Raw genomic sequence first — 20711 nt, 5'->3', positions numbered from 1 at the left:
GGTTTTGGAATTGGTATGTGATGTATTCTGATGAAGTCCCCAGTGTGTTAGGGATGAAAGTGCTCAATAATATATTTTTTCTTTTTTATTTTATTAAAAAGTGGATTTTAACCCATAGGACCCTCTGTTGTGTGTATTTTTATTATTTGTGTTCAGATTTGCTATATCCACAGGTTCTGTATATGTAGTACCATTAACTAAGGCCTTGGTGAAGTTTTTCAGTCTAGTTGTTGTTAAGGTGGGGTCTTGTGTTATAAATACTTCTGGTGAGACTGATTTTTGGTCAGATCTCACCAGGGATCGCTACACACTCGGGGTAGTGCAGTGGTCCCCATGTTGGTGACCACCAGATCCAGGATGTTTGAGCCCCTTGTGGGTGTGTCAAGCAGCTGGTCCAGGGGACTGGAGTTAAAGAAGTCCAGGAACCCTAGGGCAAGTGAATTAGAACACATACAATGTACCCAGTCAATGGATGGATAATTAAAGTAATCAAAAAACAGGATGTTTGATTGTATCTTGATTGATTCAAGTAGATCCAGGTAGGCTGACTGGATGTCCTGATTCATGGAGGGGTTCATGTAGCTGTCAATGACCTGAAGAGGGGTCTTACCTACAGTCAGTTGCACCTGAAGTAATTCAAAGGAATCATGCTATTTATCAGCCTAGAGCTGTATTTATCCTTAATGAATATTGATGCACCACCTCCTTTAATCATCATACCTTCAGGTTGTGGTCTGAATGTGTGGAAGGAAATATAACATGGCATAGCTGGGGTGATCTCTGCAGCCTTAAACCAGGCCTCAGTGACTGCACAAATGTTAGCATCTTCCAAGATGAGTACTGCTCCAGTGAGTGCAGTTTCTGGTTTAGACTCCTAGCATTTAATAACATACCCTTGAGATTGTTTTTACAGGGTATTTTTATGTTGGGAATTTTGTTCTTGTGACATTGCCCAAAAAAGCTCTATGTGGATGGCAAGAGCTCTTCTCTTCCAGTAGGCCCGCTGTGTTACATTATAAGCACAAGCACTTTATAAAATATTTTTTAACACACTTCTGTACAAGCCTAGTTTGATATAAACATGACATATAGCTCTAATACAGTTGTAACACAAGCAGTTTATATAGATCAAGTTGATATTCACAAATGACATATAATTATTCACAAAATTCCAGCTAGCTGTGATGGCAGTATCTCCCTTTGTCACATCCCCTATCATGATAGTTCTTAAAAGTGTGCAAATTCTGTGCTACTATATATATATATATATATATATATATATATGTATATATATAGTTCCATCATATTTGTGTGTGTCTGTTTCTAAACACAAACTACACAAACACACACACATACACACACACACACACACACACACACACACACACACACATATATATATATATATATATATATATGCATGGATTCCTATTGCAAGAACGAAAATTCACAACTTCAAACTTGTAACAGAAAGCCTCACTTACGCGAAAGTTCACTTTAACGAAAGTAAACTTCCGCGAAAGTGCACTTCACTGAAAGTACTGCAGCACAATGGAGGACATCAAAAAACAAGCTATGTCCTCCACTATGGTGCAATACTCACAGACCTTAGGGTTAGGGCACGGGTTAGGTTAAGGGGATAGTTAGTAAAGCTATCCCCTTACCCTAACCCATGCCCTAACCCTAAGGTTCGTGACTATCGCACCATAGTGGAGGACATTGCTATGTCCTTTACTGCGCTGCAGTCATCACGGACCTTACGGTTAGGGCACGGGTCATGGTAAGGGGATAGCCCTATGGGCTATCCCCTTACCATGACCCGTGCCCTAACCCTAAGGTCCGTGAGTACTGCACAGAAGTTCAGTACAATGCCCGTTCATTGTACTGAACTTCGTGTAAGTGCACTTTCGATTAAGTGCACTTTCACTGCAGTGTGCATTCCATACACTATTTCGAGGTTGTGAACCTTCGATCTAGTGTATGGAATCCATATATACATATATATATATATATATATATATATATATATATATATATATATATATATATATACAGTGATACATAAGTAGGCACACTCACAGTAACAGAGAAAGAGTGTGTGTGTGTGTGTGTGTGTGTGTGTGTGTGTGTGTGTGTGTGTGTGTGTGTGTGTGTATGTGTGTGTGTGTGTGTGTGTGTGTGTGTGTGTGTGTGTGTGTGTGTGTGTGTGTGTGTGTGTAGAAACAGAGAGACAGAGACTGAGAGAAGAAGAGAGACACTCTTTCAGACAAAATGTATTTATTTATTTTTTATTTATTTTACATTTGTTGACCGGGCTAGTCTAACTGGATATATGTCCATTTTCAGTAGAGGACCGGGGAGAAAAGCACCACATAAAACAAACAGCACATTAAAAATTCAGTTTCAGGACATTAAACTTCAATTAAAGATACTAGTCATACAAAACATATGCTACAAGGAAAATAAGCATATGTGATATAAGAAAGTAGAACAAAATAAGACACCCCTTCATTATCTTTTTTTTTTTTCAGTCACTGTGGGATGAAGTGACAAGCAATTTATAGACAAACAATTTAGTGTGGTACCATTATAATAATGATGGAGTGCTTGGAAACTAAAGTGGTGTTTCTAAAAAAAAAACAGAAAGACAACTGCCAGTTGGAAACAACATTCTTCTTTGTTCATGTTAATAAAGTGTTCATCTACAAGCCATTGGGATCAGTAATAGAAAAGCAGTTTATAGGATTCTGTTTTATTTTTGATGAGTGTATACAACAGAGACAAGCTGAAGAAATAAAGGAATCATTCACAATGAGCTTTGCCTGACAGTATAAATGGAAGCAGGACCTCATTACCTTGATAAGCTAATAAGAAAGAATGAGCGATCTGTCTGTAGTATTGGATTTCACTGATGGGCTTCTGCTTTATTAACTGTTCTCTAATTACAGCTCATAGGGCTTAGTCTTTTTGTTCAGTTTTTCTTCTCTTTTCTTCATTATCTCCTTGAAGTGCTCCTCCTCCTTTTTCTTTTTTTCCTGCAGCTCCTTTTGAAGGATTTCTTCTTCCTCCTTAAGAATGACTTGCAATTCCTCTTTCCACTGAAATACAGAAATGACGCTAACAATGTAATACACTTTATTATACAGTTTTACAAGTGTCACTAATTGCTGCACAGTCACATATCTTTTTGTATCATTAAAAGAGAAAGAGGTAATGAAAACAAACCCCAAAGACTGCAGGATTAGTTTGCTTTACTATTATAAATAGCCAGGTGTTTAAAAAAAAGTTCTAAGTAGGCTCAGACAGTATATTCACACCAATGTAACACTGTGGGATTTAAGTTTAATCTTCTCAGAGTGACATAGACTGCAGCCTACGAATATTCCAGTTATAGTAGGCTTCTTGTAGTCAGGATGACAGCGTAGAGAGAACAGATGTTGGGTACTTCAGTTCCGAAGAAAATCTCTGCCTGGTTAAAATAGTAAAACAAAGTTACTGTAGACCTGGCAGACTTAATGGAAGGATTAACTGTCTATCGATGTATAACTTTAGATGAAACTGCAGCATGAGTATACAGGTAACAACTATTACAATGGGGCTAAGAACATGGTTCAAATCAAGTCAAGTTTATTAGTGCTTTTATCAGAACATTTTGCAAGTACACTAGAGGAAATGAAAGCAAAAAAGTGCAAGTGAAAGCATTGCATTCAAATTAGTATTTAAGCAATTATATAAATCAAATATACTTCTTGGTTCCTCAAAATGAAAAATCAGTTATGAAGAATAGAATTCAAGCAACCATGCATAATATAAAACACAATTTTAATTTCAACTGACAGAGGTAAAATACTATATCAATATCTCACAATGCCCTGTTTTGAAATATGACAGCAATTTCCATTCTACAATATTTTGGTTTAGTTCTGAGAAATAGCAGTGTGAAATATTAAAGAACTGTTAAATGTATTTCTGTGTGTGTGTTTTTTTTCTCTAATTATGACTAAAACGCACTTTCTATAATGAATGGGCTAATATGTGAATGTGTAGAGTCAGAGGGGTATGGGGGAATATGGGCATAATGATCATGTTCTATGATGAAGTTTTCCAGATTTCTTTGACAGATATTTATTGCTGATTGCCTGTCACCTTGATGGCATCACCTGGTACAGTTATTAGATCTGAAAATCTGAGGTTGGCTTTCAAGCCTGTTCATTCTCTATGGTTCACAAATGCTGCTGGATGTAAGAGAGGGAATATGGATAAAACTATTTTTCAGATAATGTAGCCCAGACTGTACTGCCCATTGTTACAGTTCATGATACCTATCTTCTGAAAGCATTATTAAATAATGTATGCAAACTCTTATCTGTAGAGGGAAAGGAAACAGAGTCAGAGCATAATACAGCACACAAGGGAGTATTACAAATATAGAATTAGCGTTTAAGGCTAGGACTGCAGAAGTAGGTGAATTATAAGCTGTGTAGTACTATAACCGAAACTTTTCACAGCCATCTAAATGATGTCATACTTTTCTTTATCCTAATAGCGCCAGAAATCTTGATATCATACCAGTTCCCTTCTTTATCTACTACTCAAATAATTACTTTTTGCACTGCCCTGCTCCTCAATTTTCTCCTGCAGTCACTATTAAGGTGTTACTTCTAAAATGGCAGCTAAGAAGAACCATTAGTTAATAAGCAGGTTCCATAGCACAGAGGGATGAAGCTCTAACTATATTTCTGGTGAACCAGTGTTGCTTAGTGGACATGGGAGTTAGAGGAGCTGGTAGAGAATTAGTCTGAGGGCCTTTTTTTCAATTCAAATGTATCTACAGGGCTGCAGCTACAAGCACGTCTCCACAGGTGACAAACAGCCAAAGAGTACACCAAGCGCTAGTCAGACATAAGCAAGTATATAGTCATGCAGACATGACATATCTATCATTGCATGTCACCTGCTGACCAGCGAGACAGTGAAGATAGGTGCATAATGAAAAAGCCAGCCATAGATAACAGCCCACTGACATCAGACTCTCATCCAGACTACCTGGAAAAAAATGGGCTACTGGTAGGTTATTTACCACTATAAAGACTGGACCCCAATGTGGTAATGTGGGATGTGAACCTGGGAAATACAGAGAATGAATAGTCAGTGGGTTGTTGTGCAAGCACTGATACGCAAAGGCAAGTATATAATAACAGACTTGACAAAGGCTGTGAGGACAACAGCACAAATGAGCACACTCTCAGCATATAAATGTTCACATACACAAATACACAAAAGTACTGGGAAATTAAGATCTGATCTGGAACAAAGAATCAATATCATGGACTGTGACTCCCACCCCTCAGGTAATGTATGCAATACCTGCCCACCTAGCAACTTTATCTTACAGGTATTCAAAATCAGACACAATCACATCTCACTAAGTATGTGTAGACTTCGGGTGAAGCCTACACAGAGTTTACATGCTGGCGTGATGAGCAGCAGTGCTAATTGCATATACATGCCACGCATTGAACTTACATGGATACTAGTGAGATTTCACGGCCAGCAACAGTGTTGCCAGCCAGGAAAATGTGCAGAGCAGCATGAATGCAGAAAAAACATGCATACAGGTTTGCCTATGGGCTAGCATGCTCTGTGAGATTGTGCGGACAGCTGAAATGACTACCAGGGTTGAAAATACTGCCAATTACAAAAAAGTGTACTCACTGCAATGTATACTACAACAAGTTTTTGCAGACTGAAATATTGGATTTTATAGTGATCAGCAAAGGCAAATACAATGCAACATAAATACACTATTCAGGGGAAGTGTGCTGATTAAAATGGCCACAGACATGAATGATATTAATGACAAAAGAGGAAGAGAGCATGTAAAATATGGCAATGTACACAAGATATGATATGTCAATGTATGTACACTTCCATGACAAATTACTAGCATAACATTAAGTGTATATATATATATATATATATATATATATATATATATATATATATGTAGACAGAACAGAAAGTACGGCTGTTTGCCCCTCCCTGTGTGAGTATATTTATATCATCACACATGATAGTATATATGTTCTGTTACACAAGATTACGTCAATGGAAATGAATGGTTGTGCTATAAACATCACTGATATGTTCACTGGAGAGGACATTTAGCAAGGATGGTATATACAAAATATGTCAGTTGAAGTTATTATACATGTTCTACATGAACAGATTTGTACAACTATAATGATTGCCAGCATTCCATTAGGGGAAGTTAACATATGTTTTCGAAAAATAAACTGTATTTGGAGGGTTTAAGTAGGACAGTGCAAAACCTGGAGTTGAATTCAGGGGCGTTGTTGGCTACCTGAGAGGAGACCCATAAACCACAAGCCACATATGCAAGAATCAAACCCATGCCAACAATGTTGTCAATGATCTCTGTATTTACTGGGTGTAACACAGAAATTTATATCACACATGCATCTTGTACAATACCTTGAAGAGAAGTCTTCACTATCAATTCCTCTTTGGTATGCATGCCAAAGAATAGTTCTGTATGGGCAACAAGATGTGTGCAAGCTCTCTGTGCCAAATGTAATACGTTTGCATAAAGCATCCCTGGCTGACATAGGTATTGGCCATAAAGATAACCATGCATACAAACAACACACAGCTGTGTATTGGATGCATTACCTCATGTAATAGCAATGGATATTGTCTGAAGCATCTGCAATTGATGAGTGAATTAAGAAGGAGTGTGTTATGATGAATGGAACAGCACTATATGAGACTGATGGCAATGCATCAACTATGCCCATGTGCACAGAAACTGCAGCAGTGCAAAGTCTAGTGTCAATGAGCTAGGAACTTGTCACTGTGATATTGTTCACATACCAAACAATGCATGGAGCACACTCTATAAGCACTTGTCAAACCTCAGGACATGCGGCACACAATCACTGTCCCCCTGACATTGCCACTGAAAATGCTATACTGGCATAAAACCCTGACATGCATTCATACTGTTTAAGCAAACTGTCAAGTGGTAATACTAATGGGATGCATTGTTTTGTCTGTAACACTGTATCATCACACTATAGCTGTACCTAGGATACAACTGGGCTTCATACATTCATAGGTTAATAGGAGAGTACTAGGCTAATGTTCCAAGATTACATAAAAGACAGTCATACACAACATAAGTTCCACAATTTTAAACAGCTATGTGAACAATGTTCACACAGTTATGAGCCTATGTTATGTTACGTAACGCCAACTGCCTCTATCCATGAGGGACATGGGCGCAACTCCAGGAGTACAATTACCATTAACCATCCACTGATGTAGGTTGCACTTGAATAGGGTCAGGAAAGGTCTTTGCTTTACATGAATGGGAAGTTTGTTCTAGAGAAGGGGTAACATCTGACAGACATTTCTATTTCTCCAACATGATTTATTATCTCTGAGGCTAGGTTAACATCCTTGGAACGAGTGACCCTTGTGCAGTGTGCTTTACCAATGTGTACCATTTCCGTCACAGCCAGACAGTAGAATACTCTGTAGGCCAGACACAACTCAGCCCTTAGTAGGGGGCAGAATACAGTAATATGGCTTTTAATCTTTCCATGTATGACTTGTCTTTTACACCCTGTATCTTCCTTATACAAAATTTCTGGTGTTGCTCCAGCTGTTGCAGATGTGTGTTCAGTTACATGCAAAATAGTCCATTGTTCTTAATTTTTGTGATGAAGGATGAGCACAATGGAATTATAATATCCATTGATCTGGATGATATGTTCATACTTATGACTTGTGCCACACAGAAGGGATTTTTTACCACTGTGGACACATGGTAGTTGAACTTCCAATTATTATCTCATGCAATTCCAAAGCAATAATGAGACATTTATGCCTGTTGCTGAACAGGCATATATAGTATATCCCATTATTACATGTGAATAAAAATCTCAACATAACTGGTAGAGATGTTAATGACAATCCCCCACCATTTAACAACCAGGGAAATTCAAGTAATAGCCTGTGCCAGCATAATAATGGTAACAACAATGGTCAGTGTGGTCACTCCTTTGTCACCACCTTTTTAATGAACAGTTTTAGCATATCCAATATTTTATCTAAAAACTGGCAGCTTATATTAAACAATAAAGACATGCAAGAAAAGTTAGGTGACCATCCCAAGATTGTTTATAAATGAACCACAAGTTTTAAAAATATGTTCGACAACATAGCCAGTGATAATACGAATGGTAAAATGTGGAACATGCAGCCAGTGCCAACATATCCAAAATGGGGACAAAATTATGGTAAACAACAAGACAATCAACACCAGTGGCTGCTTTAACTGTCACACAAATGGGGTGGTTTATATTGCTTTGTGTAAAATATGTTGTGCATCTGACGTTGGTAAGACTGAGTGCAAACTAAAGCAGCACATTTACAAGCATGTTTATGAAATAAAAAAGAAAAAAACACTGATGCTTTGTGTAAGCACATCTTCAATTATCCTGATTACAGTTTTTTATTCACAGTTTTAGAAAAAGTGGAATGTAACCCAAGAGGGGGTCCATGGGAGATCATGCTTGAACAATGTGAGCTGTAGTGGCAAATATATTTACATGCCACAGCACCCCCCTGGAATCAATGACATTATCACCATGAATAGCTTACTAAAAATGAAATTTTACAAAAAAATAGGATTAATATACATATGCTATAAACTCACACACACACACACACACACACACACACACACACACACACACACACAAACACACACACACATATATAGATACAGAAATATATAGGGCAGGATTCACGATGGCTTGCACGGAGTCTAAGAGTAGTGTAAGACTTCATGCAGCCATATCGATCCAGGAACAGTCTGTATTTGCGTGTAAGAGAGCACCTAAAACAGCTCTTACACGGACAGGGCGTGGATATGCTAATTACCTCACTTGCAGCCGAAAGGCATGCAAATGAGGTAAGTTAATGATCCAGGAAGCAGAAACCTGCCCGTGTAATAGCCGTGTTATCTGCAGAAATGTACTCAGTTGACAACTGAGTACCGTTCTGCAAATAATACAATGGAGCCTTGTCAGCTCCAAATAAAGGTTGCATATGTTCCAGGCAGCATGCCAATGGCCAAATATGTGGCCACTGGCAACGTACCCCGATGCAAAAATGAAATAAAAATGTTTTGTTTTTTTTTCGGCGATAGCCGATGTTTAAACGTAGCACAGCGCCGCGCAAACGGGCTGCGCTATAAAAAACAGCAAAGCATGAATGCACAATGTAAGGGAATAACAGGCTGAAAACAACATGGCCACTGCGTAGGGGTTGCTAAGGGGGAAAGCTGGATGTAAGACATGTAACTAAGCATTAGTAGGCAATCCTATGTAAATGAGTGGTAGGATAGTGAATCGCACTGTCACATAGCAAATGAGCACATTCCCTGGAGTGTAGGAGTAGGATAAGGGGGAGAAACAGAGTAGGAGATAGGTGACATCACAGGGGGTATGTATGAAAGAAATGAAGCTCATTGGAGCACAGTGGCATGTGAAAGATGTCAGTCACACATCATGGAAAGAGGAGTGTCAACAAGTAGGCATGGGAAAGCCAATTAATGGAAGGTGTACACTATGGATAACACCAAAGTGTCTTGTTGGGCATGCATGTGCACGTGTGCGCGCTGGGAGGTGCGAGTAAGATAGAGTGCGTGCATGTAAGCGTGAGTGCACGCGTTTAAGCTGGAGTAAGCATGTGGGAGTCTGTTTAAAGACCTGTAAGCTTGTTTGCGCTGGTGTGCACGCGGTTTAACCCGAATAAGCAGATTGTAGTCTGTCTAAGCATATGTGCGCGCGTGTTAGCTGCTGTGAGCGTGTTTGCACTTATATGCTCATTGCTCCCCCCTAAGGAAACAAAAAGGAAAAAGGAAGCAGAAGAAATAGTAGGAAGCTAGCAGGGAATACTGGCAGAGCTAGCAGGTGAAAACAATCAGAAGCAGGCAATTACACAGGCAGAACAGTAGCCCAGCCCATCACTTAAAACTCTGCAAACAACAGTAAAGTATGTTTCTCTCAAGAGACGCTGCAACAGAGGAGTAAGCTATTAGAAGTGAAAACTTGAAAAAGCTTCACTCAGACCAAAAATGCTAGGGGCCACCATAGCTGTTATAAGGAGACATATGCAACATGCTGAGGGTGGTGACTATGCAAATGCTACTGGACAACCCACAGTGAGGAGACGGAGAAGAGTGTACAAGCCCAGGGTCACCTACCAGGGGTTACATGAGCTGGAGATAGTGGAGCACTATAGAGTGGACAGGGACCTCCTACAGCAAATTGTTGAGCTGTGCAGGCCACGTCTCACACACAGAACCAACAGAGGGGAACCCATCCCAGTGGAAACCAAGGTATGTGTTGGCCTAAGAATACTAGTAACTGGTACCTTCCAGAGACCAACTGGTGATATGATGGGGATATCACAGGCATCAGCATCCAGGGGACTGCACCAGTTCCTGGATGCCATGTCAGTACATGTCGGTGATCATGTATATTTCCCCAATTCCCATGAGGTATTGGCCAGCAATATGCATCTCTTCCAGCAAATAGTGGAACACCCTGAGGTAGTGGGTGCAATAGACTGCACGCATATACGCATCAAAGCACCAGCTGGTGAGCGGGGATAGGGCCTACATTAACTGCAAGGGCTTCCCCTCCATCAACTGCCAGGTCGTGTGTGATGCCCAGGGCATAATAATGAATGTGTGTGCTGGCTGCCCTGGAAGCTACCATGATTCCCATATCTGGCATTTGATGCAGCTGTACCAGACATTTGCCAATGGGGACATCCCACATGGTCACTTAGTGGGGGATGCTGGCTGTGCACTGGAGCCGTGGCTGATGACACCCATCAGAAATGCACACACACATGAACAAGAATGCCATAATGAGGCACATGCACAAACACGAAATGTAATCGAGCGTGTGTTTGAGTTGCCCAAGTCACGGTTCCGGTGCCTGGACACATCTGGTGGAGCCTTGCAGTACTTACTCACCAACTACATGTACCCAAATTGTCATGGTGTGTGCTATGCTACATAATATGATTCTGTGAAAACAGCTGCAGCAGGACCAGCATAAGGCTGGGCCAAAAAGTCCCCCACCATTGCCAAGGCCATCACAGGCAGAGCGTGACTCGGAGGAGGAACAACCTGAGCCTGACCCAGTAGGCAGAAGGAGGTGTGCCCAGTATGCCTTGGCCTTGGCAAAGAGGCAACGCATAGCACATACACTGGCTCAGTAGGAACCCTGGAAATGATACCTCTCTCTGACTCACACATATAGTAAAAGGGATGCCTAAGTTGACACAACCTGCTTTCAAACATGTACAGGGAGTGTAGTATGTGCATCCAACATAGACAGCCCTGCAGCACCACCTGAGGCATGATTGCCATGTGTTAAGCAATGTAACACCATGTAGTATATGCAAACTTGATGACCCTGACTAACACCCTACCCTCACCAAGCATGATGCCACAATATGAAGACAAGATGATCAATTACAATAATTGGCTTAAGTATTGCTTTTAGTCAAAGGGGATACAATGCCTGTCAGCCTGGGATGACATGCTGAGCAAGACACGATGCTCCACCTGCTACGGATGGCTTGCACCTATCACCCCTGGCCTTTTGGACACTGGCAAATGCTGTTGTCACTCCCACCGTGCCTTGAATAGGTAAGGCTCAAAACACAAACTCACCTCCATAGGTATCACAAGGGATAAGAACCTAGAAGTAATGCTACCCAATGCCAGAAGTCTAAACTGCAAAATGCATACAGTCCAAACTCTCCTCAGCATGGATAATGTTGATATCTGTTCTGTAACAGAAACCTGGGTCAAGGCTCACAAGAGCACCCTAACACTACCAGGTTACACCTCATACCATGCTTTACAGCCCCAAAACATGGAACAAACTACAAAAGGAGGGTGACTATCAATAATTGTCAAGGATAACCACACCCCCAGGTTGGTGCCACAGCAAGAAGCAGCATGGACTATCCACGGGCAAGTAACAGTGGCTAAAACTGCCTCCCAGTTAGTAGCCTGCTACAGACCACCCTCCTAACTCCAGGAACCGCACTTGGCCTACTTCAGAACACATTAAAATATCAAGGTCTCTCCAAACAACATTATATTGGGCGACTGAAAATACTCAAACATAGACTGGGAGCATTATTCTAGCTCCAACACCCTAAGCCAAAGGTTCCTAGAATTCATAAACCAAAATGCTATGGAACAACTTACCACTCCCACAAGAGGGGTAAGCATACTGGATGTGATAATCAGCAACATGGGTACTCTATGCCCAAGATGAGAAGTGTATCCCTCACTGGTAAGATCAGACCATAGAGTAATCTCACTGGATATTCACATCCTGACCCCAGTCCCTGGGCAGAAAACCACAGTGAAAAACATGTGTAAAGCAAATGTTGCACTCCTCCAAACTGAGGTGGAATCCATTAAAGGCCTTGTGCCTGTGGAAAATATGGGCCAGACCTCAGAACCCTTTATAAATGCGTTCTATGAACACATTCAGGAATGCATGGATTATGCAATCCCAAATAAAGCCAAGACCCAATCCCATACACGCAGGCATCTGGCCTGGTGGACCCCAGCCATTACCAAACCATGCAAGAGAAGGAGGAAGCTACTACATGATAGAGCAAAACCCAAAAAGGGAAGTAATCACTGATCAGTATTATGGTAAAAAAATATGGCCACACATAAAATCCTCTAAGGCCAGCTACAACATGTTGAATCTGGGAATCTTGAGGCAATGTTACACCTACCTCGTACACAGACAATCCCCCCCCCCAACAAATACAAATATATGTGAGAGATGCAACTATTTAGCCAAACTGGAGGCTGAGCTCTCTGAACTCAGTACTGGCAAAAAAAGTCAGGAGGAGACGGTAACCACACACACCACAAACCCAGTCTCACATAGACCTATCACAACTGCAAACCAAACACATAAACACACAAAAAACATTCCCGGAGGCTCTAATTAAAACCTACAAAAACAACAGAGGCCTCCAAAGCAGACACCCAAGCAACCACTACCTCAAAACATAGCACATGCAACACATAGTTCACAAAGTCAGTGTGCCAAACAGTCACAGCCCTTAAGGCCAAACAACATGCCTGATACACTTGTAATAGGTGACTCCATAGTCAGACACACTGATGTCCCGCTCACCAGACTGAACAAAGAAAAGGTTACAGTAAGCTGCCTGTTGGGCGCAAGAATCCGCCACATAACACAAGCACTCAGGTCACGCCAAAGCAAGTACAAATATGACTCAGTCATTGTCCATGCCGGTGTGAATGACCTGAGACGTACCTTCCTGGACTACATGAAAAGAGACATAGAGGACCTCTCTGATTATGTAGCCCAGGCTGCTATGACCCTGACCCTGAGCAGCATCTTACCCTCACCAAGAATGATGCCACAGTACAAACACAGAATGATCAGCTTTAACAATTGGCTCAGTTACTGGTGTCATTCTAAGGGGATCCAATGTCTGTCTGCTCGGGATGACATGCTTGACAAGCCACGCTGCTTCGCAAGGGATGGCTTGCACCTGTCACCCGTGGGCTTCTGGATATTGGCCAAGGCTCTTGCCACCTCCATAGTGCCTTTTTTAGGCAAGGCTCAAAAGACAAACCCACCTCCCCTAGAAAACACAAGTGGAAAAAACTAAGGGTAATGCTGCTCAACGCCAGAAGTCTAAACTTCAAGATGCACGCTCTCGAGGCCCAGCTCAGTATGGAGAACATCGATGTCTGTGCAGTGATGGAAACCTGGTTCAAGGCTCCTGAGAGCACCCCAGCACTACCAGTTTATACCTCATATCATGCTTTTCGGCCCCAAAACTTGGACCGAACCACAAAAGGAGGGGGAGTAGCCATATTCATCAAAGATACCCACACCTCCAGGTTACTGGCAAAGCACGAAGCATCGGAGACCATCCATGTGCAACTAACCGTAGGCAAAACTGCCGTACAATTTGTAGCATGCTACATACCACCCTCTCAAATTCAGGAACCCCACTCAGCCTTCCTGAAGACACTGGAAAGTATGAATGTCTCTCCAAATATCATCATATTGGGAGACGTCAACTACCCAAACATAGACTGGGAGCATTACTCAATCCCCAACACCCTAGCCCAAAGGTTCCTAGAATTCATAAACTCAAATGCAATGGAACAACTAGTCACCACTCCCAAAAGAGGAGATAATATACTAGACCTGATCATCACAAACGTGGGGACACAATGCTCCACACCGGAAGTATACCCATCATTGCTGAGATCAGACCATAAATTAATCTCACTGGAAATACACATCCCGCCCCCACCCCCTGCACAAAAGACCACAGTGAAGAATTTCTCAAAAGCCGACTTCACACTTCTTAAGACTGAAGTGGTATCCTTCAAGGCCCCTGGGCCACTGGAAACCACAGACCACACCGCTGAATCCTTTATAAACACTTTCTATGGACACCTTCAAGAATGCATGGATCATGCAATCCCAAATAAAACCAAGACCCATTCCCCCAAAGGCAGGTGTCCTGTCTGGAGGACCCCAGCCATTAACAAACTTTACAACAGGAGGAGGAAGCTACTACATGACAGAGCAAAATCCCTAAAAGGGAAGGCATCTCTGATCAGTACTAGCAAGAAACCACGATCACTCATAAAATCATCCAAGGCTAACTTTGACAGAAAAATCGCAAAGGACACAAAAGACAATCACAAGGCCTTCTTTACTTATGTTAGAACCTGGGTGGAAACTCCCAGATATGCTCAGAGTTAGTCCAAAACTACACAAAATACACTGAACACACAGACATTGCCAACATTCTGGCAGACAGGTTCAGTGCAAATCCCCCCCCCCCCAAAAGGAGAAATATCTATCCCAGCAGAGTGTAGCCTCCCTAACATCTCAGATGTCCAGGTGAGAGCCATCCTCTCCAAAGCTAAAACCACAGCATTAATGGGACCAGACGGTGTCCCGGGGTGCATGCTACATGAACTCCAAGAGGAACTAAACCCGCACATAAGGCTGTTGTTTAATCTCAGCCTTACTACAGGATACGTACCCAAAGAATGGTGTACAGCAACAGTGGTCCCACTCCACAAAGGAGGTGCTTCTACAGACCATGGAAATTAACACCCCATAAGCTTGACGAGCCTGGTCTGCAAAGCTATGGAGGGGATCATTATGGAACTCATAAACAAAGACATTGGGGACCTACAGTCACTGGATCCTACCCAATTTGGCTTTGTCAAGGGCAGATCCTGCCTTTTGAACCTGGTCGACTTTTTTGAAACAGTCACTAAGGCCATTGATGAGGGTAAGGCAGTTCACACTGCCTACCTTGACCTTGCAAAAGCTTTCGACACAATACCCCACTCGGGCATCAAAGAGAAGCTCACCAGCTCAAATGTAACCCATATGTCATAAGATGGGTTGCAAACTGGCTCAAGGACAGAACCCACAAGGTCAGAATTGCTGGAGCCATGTCAGACTCTAAGCCAGTCACAAGCGGTGTCCCACAGGGCTCTGTCCTGGGACCCCTCTTGTTCAGCATTTATTTTTCCGAGGTGCAAGCAAATATAGGAGGATTGCTGCAGAAAAAGTTTGTAGATGACTGCAAACTGGGCGCCATAATTGATACTCCAGTGGACACAAGCATCCCTCAGAAAGGCCTCATAGAAACAGATAACTGGTGCCAGAGCCATGGCCTTAAACTGAACGGCAAAAAATGTATAGTCATACCCTTTGGGAAAAACAAGGTACCCACAAATTACCACATAGATGGTAATCCATTAAGTACGGAAGAAGTAATCAGGGACCTAGGGACACAAGTTGACAGTAACCTCCCATTTGACACTCACATTGCCAAGGTGGCTAGGAAGACCTTCTATATTGGCCACCTTATCATGAAAGCATTCACATCTAGATAGAGAGGTCATTGTGCCCCTATACTCTTCTCTTATCAGGCCCATAATTGAGTACAATGCCCCATTTGGGATGTACCTTACACAACACCTGCAGCAGTTAGAAAGACTCCAAAAGTACCTCACCAAGAGGATAAAGGGTCTCAAACATTTGTCATATGCTGCCCAGCTGAAGAAACTCCAGCTCTATTCAGTCGCATACCACCTACTCAGAGGCTATCTATGCCTGATGTACAAGGCCATGTCCAATCTGGAATTAATGGACATGCTCCACCTCAGAAAATCCAAATTCATCAGAGCAACGAGAGCAAGAGATTTGAACCTCAACACAGAAATAAATAGGATGTGCTGGAGGGACAGATTCATAACCCAGAGGCTCCCTACACTCTGGAACAGAATCCCAGTCCATGTAGGCAGAGGCCCTCACTGACTCTCTTCAAGAGAAATCTTGACGAGTGGATGGGAGATTGTAGGTTTACACCCGGGGTCATCTCTGTGTCACTACTAGACAGAGGCACAGTAAACTAAACCCTAAATGGGCATAACATTCACATTCCAAGGGGTGGCGAAACACTCTGGCTAGGCTTATAAATGCCCTAGGGCAGATAGCCTAGTATGAACCTATGAACCTATGAAGATACAAATTGTACAGGACACTAAGGATAATCACAAGGCTTTCTTAACTGATGGTAGGAACCTTGGTGGAAATTCACAGATATGCTCAGAATTACTCCAAATTTACAAACAATACACCAAACCCACACACATTGCCAACATCCAAGCTGACAGGTTCAGTGCAAAATCCACCCCCACCAAAATGCCAAATATCTATCCCAGCAGAGTGCTGGCCCCCTGACATTGCCGATGCTGAGGTAACAGCCAGAGTCTCCAAAGCAAAACACACAGCATTAATGGTACCAGATGGTGTCCTGGGCTGCGTCCAACATGAACTCCAAGAAGAATGGAACACCAAATAAAACTACTGCTCATTCTCAGCCTTACCACAGGATATGTACCCAAAGAGCAGTGTACAGCAACAGTGGTTCCTCTCCACAAAGGTGGTGCCTGAATGGATACTGCAAACTATCACCCCAGAATCCTGACTAGCTTGGTCTGCAAAGCTATGGAAAGGATCATCATGGACCTCAGAAATAAAGATATTGGGGACTTACAGACACTGGACCCTACCCAGTGTTGCTTTCTTAAGGGCAGATCCTGCCCCTTAAATATGTTTGACTCATTTGAAACAGTCATCAAGGCCATTGATGAGGGGAATGTGGTCCACACAGCCTATCTGGACCTTGCAAAAGCCTTCCATACAATACCCCACTTGTTCATTATAGATAAGCTCACCAGCTTAAATATAAACCCCTATTCAAGTAGATGGGTTGCAAACCAGCTCAAGGACAGAACTGACATGGTCAAAAATGCTGCAGCCATGTCAAACTACAAACCAGCTACAACTGGCATCCCACAAGGCTCAGTCCTGGGACCTCCCTTGTTTGGTGTATATTTCCCAGAGGTACAGGCCAACATGGAAGGACTGTGTCTGAACAAGTTTGCAGATGACTACGAACTGGGCACCATATCTGACCCTCCAGCTGACACAAGCATCCTACAAAACGGCCTCATAGAAACAGACAACTGGTGCCAGAGCCATGTCATCAAGCTAAATGCAGAAAAGTGTATAGCCATCCCCTTTGGAAAAACAGTAAGTGCCCACCAATTACCACATAGGTGTTAACCCATTAAGTACTTTAGAAGTAATAAGAGACCCAGGGACACAAGTTGATAGAAATCTTGCATTTGACAACCATGTGGCCGTAGTGGTTAGAGAAACATATCATATACCCACCTAATCATGAAGGTATTCACATCTAGATCAGGGGAGGTCACCGTGCCTCTTCAGTCATCCTTCATCAGCCTCACAATTGAGTACAATGGCCCTTGTGGGATGTACTTTAGCAGACACCTCCAGCAACTGGAAAGACCCCAAAAGTACCTCACCAGGAGGATCACAGGGCTCTAACAGATGCCATGTGTTGCCTGATTAAACAAACTGCAGCTCCACACAGTGCCATACTGCCTGCCCAGAGGCGATCTGTGCCTGATGTATAAAGCCATGTCCAAGCTGGAATCAATGTACATGCTGCACCTTGTAAAATCTGAATGCCAGTGAGCTATGCACATCAGAGACCTGAACCTCAGCACTGACATAAATAGGACATGCTGTAGTGATTGATCCATAACCCAGAAGCTCCCTCCACTCTTGAGTAAACTCCCAGTCCAGGTTATCCAGAGACTCCCTCATTGACTCTCTTCAAGAGGAATCTTGATGAGTGGATGGGAGATGGTAGATTTACCCTGGGTATCACTTTTATGTCACGGGTAGACAGGGGCACAGTATACTAACCTTGAAAAATGTCATGGCAAACTCCAGTTAAAATGTGTGTTGAAGGACAAACACACTGACTAGCATTAGAAATGGCCTAGGGCACATAGCTAGTGTTTGTCAATGTCCAACCAAGTTGCAGAATACACTACTAATGTTGGACAAGCCTGGTTTAAGTAGTCCATAGCTGAACAAAATGCAACATGGTCATATTTGCACAACTGGCCCTTAACCAGTCTGGTGTGCTCAGTATGAATATTTAAAGCAGTGATAGGACTGAAACCCAGGATACTGTCCACCACAGTGAAAGTACTGAACCAGTACACTATACGATATTACAGTGTTTGGTCAGTATGAAAGAATGTTGACAACTGTATGCAAACTATCCCATGGAAACCCTGCAGGCACAGCATAATCCCTGTTGGGTTCAGACACAAAGCAGTTGGGCAGTAAGAACACAACATGACTTCCAAACCACAACTATAAATGTGAAATATTGTTGAAGTTCACACACAACCACAAATGTGGTGGACCTCAGATCTCAACATATGGAAAGCTCACACTGGGCATGCTCGCACACTTTGATAAATGAGACATATGTCAGGCAACAAGCCATGGAAAGCCTGAACTGGGCATGCTCACACACTTAGGCCATGTCTCAGTATAGCAGTTGGCCACACATATCTGGCATTTGTATGTGTTAAGCCAGGAAACTCCCACAATACAGCAATCTGCCCAGTGCACACAGTTAAATGACAACAGAGACATAAATAATATAGTGGATCCCTCTCATATTCAAACATCTTCCACAGATACACAAGTTGTTCATAGAAACAGGGAAAGCTATGGTAATAAAGACCTGCAAACAGTTTATCAGCAACACATATTGTGCATCTGAAACTTAAACATATGGGTGTAGAGGTCAATAATAGGCTGTTTGCCCTAGGGAATACATAAGCTTAGCCAGAGTGTATTTGGTGTCTGCCTCCCCAGTACAGTAGGCTACTGTGCCTCTGTAAAGTAGGTTACAGAAGGCACCATTTAAGGCTAGTGTGCTATGCCTCCGTCAAGCAGGGACACAGTGGAGATCCCAGGGGTTGAATTTGCAATGTCACATCCATGTGGCTGGAGTTTGCTGGAAGAGGGTTGGCGAGGAGTTATAACATTAATTGGGATTCAATTCCAGACTGAGGGGAGCCTTATCTGCAGTATCTGGACAATTTCACTGTTAACACTTGCAAGTGATGATTTTGAGGGATTGAAGTGTCTTGCCAATACTGTTCAGAGATGTCCTCCCCCTGTGGGATATTGTTCTGTAATGTATCAGCTCCCTCCTTCTGTTGTACAGCTTATATATGGCTGGTGTAAACCAGACAGGTCTCCTGTTGTGGACGAGTCTTGGTTTTATTTGGGATAGCATGATCAATGCAAACCTTCCGGATGTTCATCGAATGCATTTGTCAAGGATTCTGCAGATTGGCCTGTATAATCCTCCAGCATGGATCCTTTGAAGTATTCCACCGCAGTCTTCACAAGTGCAAAGTCTGCTTTTGATAAATACTTTGTTTGCAGTGATTTCCTTGCCTGGGGGTGGGGATGGGATATGGATGTCCAGGGAAAGTTGGTTATGGTCAGATATTAACAATGGTGGTCTACCTCTGGTGTGGAACATAGAGTCCCCATGTTGCTGATGGTCAGGTCCAATATGTATTCCCCCTTGTGGCTGTGGTGATTGGTCCTGCCATAGCACATGGATTCACAAATTGTAGTGGCTGTAGGGTGATATTGTTGAGGCCTGAGTACTTCCCCCACTCAATATTCCTGTACCTGAAGTTAACCACTGTAATGGTGTATGTGAACACCTTCATATCCTACACTGTTCCCAGGGAAGCCAAGTGGGGTTCCTGGATATGGGAGGGGAGGTCTGAACTGGTTGTATTGTGTGTTACAAGTCCTGTGGTCACGAAGCATGATATAAAACATAACCTGGCAGTGCTGATGTGCACATGTGACCCTGAAGTAGGCGTTTGTTAATGCATACATATGCTATCCCCCATACTGATGGACAGTAATAGATGTACATACCTCTTTCTAAATAATGATGTCAGCACCCTATAAATACTGCAGGAGAAGAAAAGGCACCCAGTAATTCGAATAGCTCGCTCCGCTAATGCATCTCTCTCAAATGTCATAACATAGTTAGGTAGGGGTTTGAATCCTGCAAATGTTCAGTGTGTGTGTTTGGAAGGGGCAGGGTGTGTGCAATTC

General features: G+C 42.5%; 1 protein-coding gene across 3 annotated transcripts in view; it reads right to left on the bottom strand.

The window, feature by feature from the left end:
- Positions 1-2317: 2317 nt before the first annotated feature.
- TMEM232 (transmembrane protein 232) overlaps positions 2318-20711 on the bottom strand; it is a 2425444-nt gene continuing 2407050 nt past the window's right edge. For all 3 annotated transcript variants that reach the window (XM_044064268.1, XM_044064269.1, XM_044064267.1), the window contains one exon: positions 2318-3098. In XM_044064268.1, coding sequence (XP_043920203.1) covers positions 2943-3098 — 156 coding nt within the window. In that variant the 3' untranslated portion in view covers positions 2318-2942. The remainder of the gene's footprint in view (positions 3099-20711) is intronic.

Source organism: Protopterus annectens, chromosome 2.part2 (genome assembly GCF_019279795.1).
Source record: "Protopterus annectens isolate FY-2018-M chromosome 2.part2, PAN1.0, whole genome shotgun sequence".
Lineage (NCBI taxonomy): Eukaryota > Metazoa > Chordata > Ceratodontiformes > Protopteridae > Protopterus > Protopterus annectens.
Note: the sequence above shows the minus strand (reverse complement) of the source record. Positions and strands in the feature narration are given on the sequence as shown.